The 12,573-nt window shown below is 41.6% G+C and overlaps 1 protein-coding gene across 2 annotated transcripts in view; it reads left to right on the forward strand.

Annotated features, from left to right (window-relative positions):
- The window catches only part of LOC115153415 (KH domain-containing, RNA-binding, signal transduction-associated protein 2), a 121,681-nt gene that overhangs the window by 17,310 nt on the left and 91,798 nt on the right, over positions 1–12,573 (forward strand). For both annotated transcript variants that reach the window (XR_003867691.1, XM_029698848.1), the window contains exon 2: positions 8,520–8,647. Coding sequence is in view for 1 of the 2 variants with exons in the window: in XM_029698848.1 (XP_029554708.1) it covers positions 8,520–8,647 (128 nt within the window). In the remaining variant the exon portion in view is untranslated. The remainder of the gene's footprint in view (positions 1–8,519; positions 8,648–12,573) is intronic.

Consider the following 12,573-nt stretch of genomic DNA (forward strand, 5'->3'; position numbering starts at 1 on the left):
TTTGTATATTTTAGTGTTAGAGAAAATGCGCAGACTTTCTAAAGGTCTCTCTTGAACAAAACGTCTGCTCCCGTTGCTGTGAACATCTCACAGAACTCTAGCTTGGCTTCCTGAACTCGTTAGGACAAACAGCACGTGTTTTTTGTTTAAAAGCTATGAATTATTTTAGATTACTGGCTATAAATCGTTACGATGTAAGGATTCCAGGCATATGCGTGGTTAGTGGCTGTGACATATGGGCTCAGCCAGGAGTTGATGGACAGTCGGAAGAGCGAATGAAACGGTAGGAGGGCCATCCCAGCTTCAAGTGGTGTCAGATTTCACATCTTGCTTCACACAGGCAGAAAAATACATATTCTTGTGTCCGTGAGAAACAGCACTACCACTCAATTCAAGCCATTTCGATCTATGGTGTCCACATAACGATTTATAAGCAAAAATATTGGTCGGAACTGATACCAAAACCACGCAGGTCCCCAAAACAGGGGACTTTACATTTCAATGATCTACATAATTGTCGAAATGACCATGACAAGCTTTTCTCATCTTAATCTTTTTGTATCTTTGTTCTCTGTCTCAATCCCATACTCATACTGCATAGGCCTTATGTAGAGCAAAGACTTCAAAGATATTAACTGTTCATACTACACAGTAGAATCTAGATCTCAGAGGAGCACTACACAGTATGATCCAGATCACAACGAGAGTCAGGCTTAGTGTTGTCAGAGCAGAATGTTCCCTATGATCATGTACAGGGATGTGTAATCCTGTTGAACCGGAGACCTAATTCTCCCCTGGGGTCTATGTCAGGCTCCAGTCAAACACTCCAGGGGAACTCAAGTGGCTCTGCTGTACTCTGCTCTGCCTGCTGTGGCTCATGAGTTTCATTTGCAACTATAGGTTATATTTTCTCAAGAGATGAAAATGAGATGAATATGAATCGTCAGTAGTTATAGCATCTAAAAGTGCATGTCTCATGATATTTGCATTTGCCCGACCACAAATATCTGCCTCTCTAAAAGCCCCCCAAAAACACACCCAGATCAGAGGAGGCTGGTGGGAGGGGCTATGGGAGGATGGGCTCATTGTGATGACTGGAATGAAATCAATGGAACGGTATCAAACACATCAAACATATGGAAACCCCATGTTTAACTCCGTTCAATTCATTCCATTCCAGTCATTACAATGATACCCATCCTCCCATAGCCCCTCCCACCAGCCTCCACTGTCCCAGACATACACAGCCATCCCTGTTGTCTTAAGATGTCTTGATATGTTGAGACATAATTGAGACATCTTGTGACATTTTGAGACATAAAGAATTGAAGATGAAAGCATGGTGAGGATTGGGTATGGACTCCCTTTTTTTCCAGTTTCTCTTTGGCACTAGAGAGAGAACTTGAGTCACACATAAAGTACCTGTAAGCAGGTAAACAATGCTTAAAGGTTGTATTTAGACGAGAGCATCCGTCCGTTATGTTTTCTCCCTCAAATAAATTCAAGGTGTACAATCCCCGACCCGACTGGGAATTGGAAATTTGACCATTCGTTGTTTAGCCTGCAGATATGGACATGGTAGTCAGCCTTACACCATGTTCCCTATTTTCTGTTCGGTTAAAAAGGGTCATCTTTTCCTGTGGAGAATACGTTTGGCCTTTACTTTGAACATAAAAAAGTATTTTACATTGATTCAACCCAGAATATTTGTAAATTATCTTCATGGATTGAATAAATTGTTTAGAAATGGCACACGTTTAAGGGCATTAGAGTTGGCTGCTTTTATTTTAATCTTGCGTTTTTGTCCAACCACGTATCGAGCCAGGTCATTCACTCAAAACCCTGTTATCTGACTGTTATCCCACTGGGAGCTAGCACAAGTGTTCAGGTCTTTGGTAAGGCTACTCGTCACACAAGTGTAGTTTATCGAACCACCTCCGCTACACTTCCTTACCTGAAAATATAGTATCTGAGTAGATATTGTCCATTGACGCATATCTCATGTTGCACATAGTGTTGCACCTATTGACGTGTATAGCCTATTGTTGAGAGGAAATGCTTTTTTCTTCAGAGCTGAATATTGGAGGTGATAGATGTTTCTGTTGCTTTCTCTTCTGCTTCATGATAATGGTTGTAGCAGATATTCATCAGGCCAGGAAGACAGCTCTTAGGATGTGGTCCTGCGCTGTTAAATAAATTATTCAGCTGTTATGTTAGAAGTGGCACATTGAAATCACACAGGAAATATGATCAATGATGATGACAAACTCCCTGGATGTCTATCCTACAGAAAGCAAAGAACATTATGATTGATTCACAGTTTTTTTTGTTATAAAATACATGTACTGTATGATAGGAATGTATGGGAGGTAAATGAGATAATACTGCCTCTCTAATTGTTCAGAACAGTGATATTTAGACCAAGATCCCCAAGCCAACCATAATTCCTGAAATAATTCAATACATTGATTATGCCTCAAAGGCTATCTTTATCATGCAGTCATACAGTAGAATCGTCCATCCAATATGGCAGCATGTCAGTCTTCATCTGTGGCTGTGTTTTTAGTCCACTTTTCTTTTTTATTGTGTCTCTATCTAACCCAAACTTTTAAAAAGTGTAAAGGGCAGGAATATATTTTATACATTGAAATGCTAAGGCCGATGCATTACAAACTATGGTGGTAAATGATTTAGGGGCTATCAATGTTTTGATCCCTTGTTGAAACACTCCTCCCAAAACCAATGTGCCTGTTCAATGTGTAAACAGATGTTTTTAAACTGTAGTGCTTTGTGTTTTATGTTGTAAATGTTTGAACATTTGTGTGCTGCATTTCTGTCCAGGTCTCTCTTGCAACATATATTTTTATCTCAATGAGACTAACCTGGTAAAATAAAGGTAAAATAAATATATTTTTTAAAGATGTAGAACATTTTATATGATCAAAATGTGAAAAGTATATTCACAGCAAATGAAAAGCCTTAGTAGGTGGAGGAGGGGTTTGAGGATCATTTAGAAATGGTGTTTGCTGAAAGCAGTGACTGACTGTTCACACTGCACAATTGAGATAATTATGAATTTTGAGAGATTCTTGATCCTCTGGTAAACTAATAAACAGGAGACAACAATTCCCATTCTAATTGTCCTCTCAAAAACAATGAGAAACAAAGTTTGAACAATCTAACTATTGTGCATCAAGGTTTGGGTTAACAAGCGCTTAAGAGTGAATATCCAACTCATGGAGCTAATTGCGATGCAGATTAGATGATTTGTCACCAACAGCTCCCTTTGCCAAATGTATGCAAGGCTTTTTAATACGCCCAGAGTGTGATCACAGCTGTAGGGGTCGTTTTTGAATTGCGGTGGAATTTGCATCAGTTGCCTTTGCAACCATGAAAAACACTTTAAAATGACGAATAGTTACACGTCATACATGTTTTTGTTTATATTGAACTTTTATTAAATGATCAAACATAATGAAAGTCCTTTATTCTGCAAAACGTTATGTTTATGTATGGTTTAAGGATCTTAGATTTGAGCATCTGTGGCCTTCATTTAAGAATATCCTCAATTACCTAAAATGTGCCATTATTATTACAGTCATTGGTGTTACCACTACTGGTGGCACAATGTTATCATAATAGTAAAAATTATTTAAAGTCATTAAGCTGCCAGTTGATTTATGTATCTACCCAAATATATTTGAAATAAAAAGACAAATGAAGTAATTTTTCCAAAATGCCATGCTAAAATGCCACCACAATTCAAGAAGGAACCATAGATCATGTTGTCCTAATGAATAACATAATTAATTGGCGCAAATGGTGTTGATGAAACACCTGAATAATGTGTTGATGAAACACCGGTATATCCCTCTCGTGGAGCTTATTGCCATGCAGATTAGATTGTTTAATAATAATATATGGGATTTAGCAGACACTTTTATCCAAAGCAACTTGCAGTCATGCGTGCATGTGTTTTTGTCGTATGGTTGGCCCTGAAGCCACAATCCTGGTGTTACAAGTGCCATGCTCTTCCAACTGAGCCATACAGGACCACACAGGGTTTTGTCACCAAAAGCTCCTTTTGCCAAATTTATGCAAGACTGTTTCATACACCTTGAATGGAATCGCAGCCGTAGATAATCGTGTCCTAATGGTACTGATATCTACCCCATTCAATATAAACTGTAATTATATGACAATATTTTAGGTTGACAATAGTTCTATTACACCATTTCTGATATATCACATGCCTTTCTTTGATATTCCTGCATCAGTCAAATCAGGATTATGCCTCTACTGCCATTCATTCCAATGAGATTGTTTTGGATTTCTCCCTACACAATATGGCTGCCATTTACACCCCATTCTGGAACTTTGAGGGTTTATGACATAGCCCTTCTAGTAATTTAATAGGATCTCTATGGTCAAAACTAAGTAAATTCTAGAACTCTGTCAGACAGAAAGTCTCTATTCCAACTTAATTCATGTCTGTCAGATTCCAGCTTTTCCTTGATAGCTCGAGGACCCCAATGTGCTGGCATCTGTCTACCAACGCGCTTGAAGATTCACTGATCTCTTTTTGGAGAGAGACAGAGAGAGACAGACAGAGAGAGAGAGACAGAGAGAGAGAGAGAGACAGAGACAGAGAGAGAGACAGAGAGAGAGACAGAGACAGAGACAGAGACAGAGAGACAGAGAGACAGAGAGACAGAGAGATTCAGTAATGTGCATGAAGATGTAGCACCATAATAAGAAATTACCTCCAATAGGTAGGAGAGATCCAAGGAAGATATAACACTTTAATATGCAGCACAGTGGAACATAGTAAGGTGAACTCTAACTCTCCCTGTCATCTGAAATATATTAGATTATACATATTCATGACTGGGGAAAGAGACGCTTTGATACACTCACACACATGCCAAATGAACATAGTTAGGATTCTTCAAGCGAGAACACCTGTCAAACACGCTATAGGCGTCCCTTAAATTGTTCGACTGGTTACGGCATAGTGTGTCCAACTGTTAAGTACTTGTTTCTAAAGCACTACCCTCAGCAGGGATGATGACAACCGGATGCATCCGATTTTCAAGGGAAATGGAAAGAGCCTGTGACGCAGCTTCCGCTTTTGGACTTAACATAGCAACGCTCGATTTTAACCCCCCCTCCACATTTACTGGATTGGTTGAACAGTGCAGAAGAGAACCTCCCCCAACAGTTTTTTTTTCTCGTCAGGACCAGAAAGAAAGAAACGCTGCTGTCAATCCAGTGACATTTTCATTTAATAATGTAGGCAATTTAGCAGACGCTTTTATCCAAAGTGACTTACAGTCAAGCATGCATACATTTTTTACGTATGGGTGGGCCCGGGACTCAAACCCACTGGCCTGGCGTTGCAAGAGCCATGCTATGTAGATGCTACTTATTACCTTGCTTTTTACAGACATAACAGTGCAAGGCTTATTAGTGACAGTAACAGTTTGCTGCCTCCACACTGTGCTTTAAAAATAGAATGTATCCATGTTAGGTTTGCACAATATATTAAATAACTATCAGTATTTCAATGGTTGTTGGTAACATTGTTTTCTATAGAACCAATATGACAAGAGGATGGATGTCCTTGTGTTTATTGTTGTTACATTTAATGGCTCATATTCAATGGTTTTTAAAATCAGCGGCTCATAGGCAGTTAAAAATCAGTATTTCTTTCAAGAGAATAACTAATCAACCCTTTCCAAATTCTGTATTCACAAAGGGCCTTCTTGCTCGTACCATCTCAGCTGGCTCTTTCAAATATTTAAAAAGTTAGATATCTGTGTGAGACCTGCCCGCCTGCGGCCTGGGGTCACCTGCCTACTTTACTACATCCCCTGGAGAAGGCAGGTGTCACCAAGCCAGCCAGAGCATATGGAATCAGCAGATGTTAGGGATTAAAGGGTACACAGTGGCTGGTGTCAGCAGGTGTTGGAGAGTACGAGTTAGAATTCTGATTTCACTTAGCAGTGGGTTGCTCCTTTCAGAGTCAGAAAGGTTGGTGAGCAGGACGAGGAGATCACACTTCTCCGTGTTCAACGCTTCTCAGCTTGGCCTCTGTAAGTGTGTGTACGTGGAGAGGGGGTGATTAAAAGTGTTTTTCTCGGTACCTCAGCATAATTTCATTTTTGTTCAAATGATCTTATGTGAATCCGTGGCACAATAAAATTGTCACAGTGTTTAGAAATAATTATATGGATAAGTTTCACTCCAAAGTAGGAAAGCTCTCTAAACCCTATTCAGTTTGGTACGTAAAGGCAGTTTAAAATTGTGGTGTTTGCTACAGCCTCAACACTCCTATAACCAGACACTAGCTTTGCTGAATCAAATTCACAACATCATGGCGTTTTCAAAGCGGAACACACTGGAGATGTCTCATTAGGAGCTCAGTTTAGCTCCTTTACGTGAGACTGTTGAAACGAGTGAGTTTGTGGGAACAAGACAGCACTGGCAGTGTGTTCCAATCCGAAGAATGTCCCTAGCACATGTGATACAATCAAACGGATTGGGTCTTGTTTGAAAGAGCCATGTAGTTCAATCTGATGAAAACCTCTCTGAATCAACCACATTACTGGGACTTTCCTGTCAGTCTGGGAAACGGACGATCAGCAATGTCTGATAAACGCATTCATCTGAAACCTAAGTATTACCAACATTAAATCCACTCTGAATTTAGCTCCTGGTACCTTGACATAAAGCAACATCAGTGTTTTTCAGAGGGCATTGATGACTGTAAAGGATAAAGGACTGACGCAAAATTGAGGAATCATTAAGCCAAGATGCTTAATATGCAGGAAAGACATCAATGCAACCCAACTACAGTAGCTGGAAACATAAATCAGACCATAATGCATTGATTACTTTACAGCCAGACTCTTGAAATGTCATGTGGTTCCTTCTCCACACAGGGAACTGCATAGCCTGAACCGGAGCCAACATTCCAGACTTTGTAAGCTTGGCTTTCTTTGTGGAGACACAATGTACAGTTCTCCCCAAAATATCATTACACACACTAACAGTTGGGGCCACAAGCGGCGCGTTTAAATCAAACGCGATTTGCAGCATTTATGGTGTCGTCCCCAATGGTTAAACAAAATTACATTTTGGCAACACAACTCGGTACAGTAGATTCCCCTCACAGGTGCTTCTACTTTGAGTGTGTCCTGTGGACACAGGTAGTTTGTAAAAATGTATACTGCATAGTATGACAGAGGCATTGATTGAATCCAGCCCAAAGAGTCATACTGTACGCACCCTCAGCGGGGCCAGAGAAACCAGAAGCTTTCGGTTTTCAGGGGAAAAAGCAGAGAAGAGGCAAAGCCTGGAAACTGGTGAATTCAACCCTGCTCAGGTTATACAGTACGTGCTCCAGTATGTCCAGAATTCCTCTAATGAGCATCGTTTTACCCTTACAAGCTGTATGCTATAGGCTCAGTTTGAGTTGCTTTACTTTGCTTTCACGATTCATTTTTGCCTCGGTATTATAACTATCCTCCTACACAGAGGCTTAAGGCCTGAATGGAATGTAGAATAAAAGCAGCATTCTGCTGTAGAATTTCTGTAGTTTTAGAAGGAACAAAGCCTTTCAGGTTCATCTGCAACTGAGACAAATGCAGTAGCACATTACACAACCGTGCCATCCCCCATCCTCAACCAAAAGCCTCCTGCTAGGAAACTCTGCCAACAGGATGGACTTTACCCCCGTTTTCCTCACACCTTTTGTTTGTCATAGAAGTGTAGAAATAGATGGAGCTACACTGCTCTAGATCAGAACTGCTGAGGACAAGAGGAGGGGGTAGCTGTCCTAGTGAGAGATCACCCCACCCCCTGCTGCCTGTCTTCCTATCTTTCCCTTGCCCAGGTCTCCCTAGTATTGTTGTACAAGAGTGGCGCAGGGCGCGGGTTGATAATTCAGATTTCTGCTGAGCATTCATTTGCCAGTGACAGAGGGTTATCCCCAGAGAGGACAGGTGACAGCTTCATTTCCATCTCCTGTTTTGTGGCTGTACTCCTTTTACTCAACTCTCTCAAGTGCTAGAAGATTTATCAAGCAAGAAATCACTGTTCGGTGCAGTGGGTTCCCAATTCATGACTGTCTCACTCAAACAGGTTATGTATGCTTGACCTGACAGCTCATGTCAACTACTCCTCTCACCATTTAGACACTAGAAAAAATGCTCATTATGATGACCAGTCAGAAGGTATGCTTAGGGACTGAATTATCCTGATTACGCTGTCACAGATCTCGGTTCACATTATATTACAAATAAATAAGCTGCATTTGATGGCACAGTGGAACCAAGGAGAACCAAAGAGAACCAAAGAGACACTACGGGCGTCCAATAAAGGAAACAAATAGGCTGCCATTTGAACCCAGGTCTTCTCTGTCAATGATAAGGATGTTGAGGAACGTTGTTTAACCTTTCTGTTGAAGTTCTGTTTGTATACCTAATCATTTACTCTCAAATACCTTTTTCCTACAGAAATCACAAAGTATGAGGGGGATGAGTTGAGAAAAGATGGTGACGTGAAGAAATACCTCGATGTCATCAGTAACAAAAACATCAAGCTCTTGGAAAGAGTACTCATCCCAGTTCAACAGTACCCAAAGGTAAGACGACCCTACACCGTTATGGTTGATCTCTTTTTATTATTCAATTAAAACCGCAAACAAATAAAGAATGTCTCCATCATCAACATACTGTAGAGTCTTAACAGTGGACGAAGACAGATGGAGTTGGGACCATGTTGGCCATCTTGGGGGCTAAGAGTAAATCATTACTGATGCCAAGAGTGCGGACCTCTTCACCCCATGTTGTGGTCAATACATCTGACTGTACTGTGAGAATGACTGGCCAGTGTGTGTGTGTGTGTGTGTGTGTGTGTGTGTGTGTGTGTGTGTGTGTGTGTGTGTGTGTGTGTGTGTGTGTGTGTGTGTGTGTGTGTGTTGATGATCACATTGCAGCCCTCTGTTCGGGGGAGTGGGACAGTGTGGGCAAAGCTCCAGGGTTTGATCAACCTTGTCTAGCCCCAGATGGTGGGTGTGTTAGGCATGGCGAGGGGAGCATATGATTGCATCTGACTCATATGGGATCAGGGTGGTTCCTGCCTGCTTCCCTCCCCACTATCTGATGCAGAAAAATAGAGCTAATTGACTGGGAGACTGGGAGACATGTTAAGGCTAGCTAGGGCTATTCATTCATTAGTCATCATCATATTTGTTTGTCGCTTATTGTATGCTCACCCACAGTCATTATCAGTGTGCTGCTGAAAGTGCTTCTCTTTATTGATAATGTTGAGAATCGATGTATGCGCGTTATAGTTTTAATCCATTGACATGCATTTATTGTGTATTCAGCTGTAGGGGAGAGTGGGGTAATTTGAGTCAAAGGGGTAAATTAAGCCACCCATGTTTCAAGGAAACTATACACAAAATGTATAATTTGACAAAATATTTAGGAAGAGGTCATCATTTCATGGAGTTTGTGAAGGAAAAAGTGGTAAGCAAGTCAGGTCCAAAAAACAGATTTTCACCAAGTCAAATTAATTAATTGTGTTCGGTGGAGATTTCAGCATGTCAATCTTGGTGGGGCAAACAACCCTTTTCTTTAGATGCATGCCAGCGAAGCCACTACACAACTCTAAACAATACATTAATTGCACTATAACTGACAAATGGTGCCCACAAACGTTTAGGGTCCACATAAAGCTGTCCCGAGAGTGGAGCTTTTGAAATTGACAACGACATAATTCAGAACATGGTTACAGTTTTCTCCCTGTACACCAAGTCCGAACCGTAAGATAAATAACGGGGTCACATAAGCAGACAAGGAAAGCTCTTACAATATACAATAATTACATTTCTCTAAAACAGGCTATAGGCTACATGTGCACTACCAATTCAGAACAGTAGGCTATATGCCTATTCGTTCAGCACTTTTAAAATGGACATCAACATAATTCAGAACATGGGCCGTTCTTACAGTATTCTCCCTTTACACCAAGTCCGAACAGTAGGCTAAATTAACAGGGGAACATAAGCAGGCAATGAAAGCTGTTACAATATTTGATGATTACATTTCTCTAAAACAAGCTATAGGCTACATGCGCACCACTAAGTCAGAACAGTAGGCGAAATTAAGAGGGGAAAATATACCAAATTATTAGGGTGAGACACATTTAAAAAAAAATGTTTTAACCTTTATTTAACTAGGCAAGTCAGTTAAGAACAAATTCTTATTTTCAATGATGGCCTAGGAACAGTGGGTTAACTGCCTTGCTCAGGGGCAGAACGACAGATTTTGACCTTGTCAGCTCTGGGATTCAATCTTGCAACTTTTTGGTTACAAGTCCAACGCTCTAGCCACTAGGCTACCTGTTGCCCCATAGGGTACTAACTGCTTACTACACAACATACACTTAATATTACTTTCTTAGCTACAGTATACATATCTCCCTGGCATATTACATCACTTATGCAGCAGCATACTAGACATATGTATGGACTCACCCTTGTTGTGCTGTGCTCACTTGAACAGGAAGTTGGCACGGTTTTTCTTTTTGGGGGAAAACTTCTCAATTACTTTGTCATCAAAGTCTGGCATTCTCTGGATGAAGTCATGCTGGATTGACAGCATGGCCCATGCATTTAACCTTTTCTGGCCCATGGGGTTACGTGTGAAGGTTTTTATCCTTTTAAGGGTAGAAAACTTTCTCTCTAAACTTTGTGGTTAAAGAGAGACCATCTCAGACAAGGCCTCCTGCAGGTTGTTCTCGTAGATCGATTTCAATAAAGAAAGTGCTGTCTTTCCAGTGTGCAGCTCAGGATGCCGGTAGAGAATGGACAACTCCGTTTTCATCTTCTCCTGGTTGCCCACAGGCCATAGCTTGGTAGCACACGATTTCTGCAGTCGGAAAGAAATGTACATACTGGGGGAAAAAATAGATGTCCACCAACTTTGCTGCAATTATGTGGTCACTTTCAGAAAACCTTTTTTGCACATGAGCAGCGATTGGGTCGCATGCCTCCATCACGGGTGCAGTGTTAAGTTTTCTCCGGCTTGGTTCAGTGGCATCAACATCTCCTTTGGCAAGTACATCAGATTGCTCGCAAATATTTTGAATGTTCACCTTGAAGTTGTTGATTGCTCCGGCGATTCCTGCTGCATCAATGGTTCGTTTCTGCATTATGTTGTACACAACATCCACCTCTGGCATGACCAAGGAAAATAACTCTAGCAGTTGCAGAAATGTGGGATCCTTGAGTTTCATGGACTGGCCATAAGCCTCGCTGATGGTGATCTCATCCCATCCAGGCTGCGTGTGGATGTCCTCCATGCACTGGGCCAGTGCCCCACTGTCCTCCCACACAGCATTGACGGTTCTGCTTTTGAAGTTCCATCATGTACCCAGTGGCCTGGGGACCCGTCTGTTCGTTGATTCCGCGAGAGCGGAGAGTCTTTTGGGTGAGTCCGTGAAAAAGGTGGAAAAGGAGGATAGGTCTGCAAAACATTTTTTTTTTAAGCATACTCACTCTACCAGCACAAAGTTGATGAAGTGTTAGATTCAGTTGGTGTGCGTAACAGTGCACAAATTGCACGTTTGGGTAAGTCTCCTTCAGTAGCGTTTGGACACCACGTACATTAATTAATCAATCAATCAAATGTATTAATAAAGCCCTTCTTACACAAAGTGCTGTACAGAAAGGTTAAGAGTTAAGAGTCAATCAATCAAATGTATTTATAAAGCCCTTTTTACGTCAACCGATGTCACAGTGCTGTACAGAAACCCAGCCTAAAACCCCCAAACAGCAAGCAATGCAGGTGTAGAAGCACGGTGGCTAGGAAAAACTCCCTAGAAAGGCCAGAAACTAGGAAGAAACCTAGAGAAGAACCAGGCTATGAGGGGTGGCCAGTCTTCTTCTGGCTGTGCCGGGTGGAGATTATAACAGAACATGGCCAAGATGTTCAAATGTTCATAGATGACCAGCAGGGTCAAATAATAATAAATCACAGTGGTTGTAGAGGGTGCAACAGGTCAGCACAGGTCAGCACCTCAGGAGTAAATGTCAGTTGGCTTTTCATAGCCGATCATTCAAAGTATCTCTACCACTCCTGCTGTCTCCAGAGAGTTGAAAACAGCAGGTAGCACGTCCGGTGAACAGGTCAGGGTTCCATAGCTGCAGGCAGAACAGTTGAAACTGGAGCAGCAGCACGACCAGGTGAACTGGGGACAGCAAGGAGACATCAGGCCAGGTAGTCCTGATGCATGGTCCTAGGGCTCAGGTCCTCCGAAAGAAAGAAAGAAAGAAAGAGAATTAGAGAGAGCATACTTAAATTCACACAGGACACCGGATAAGACAGGAGAAATACTCCAGATATAACAGACTGACCCTAGCCCTCCGACACAAACTATTGCAGCATAAATACTGGAGGCTGAGACAGGTGCGGTCGGGAGACACTGTGGCCCCCTCCGATGATACCCCCGGACAGGGCCAAACAGGCAGCATATAACCCCACCCACTTTGCCAAAGCACAG

Source organism: Salmo trutta, chromosome 18 (genome assembly GCF_901001165.1).
Source record: "Salmo trutta chromosome 18, fSalTru1.1, whole genome shotgun sequence".
Classification (NCBI taxonomy): domain Eukaryota; kingdom Metazoa; phylum Chordata; class Actinopteri; order Salmoniformes; family Salmonidae; genus Salmo; species Salmo trutta.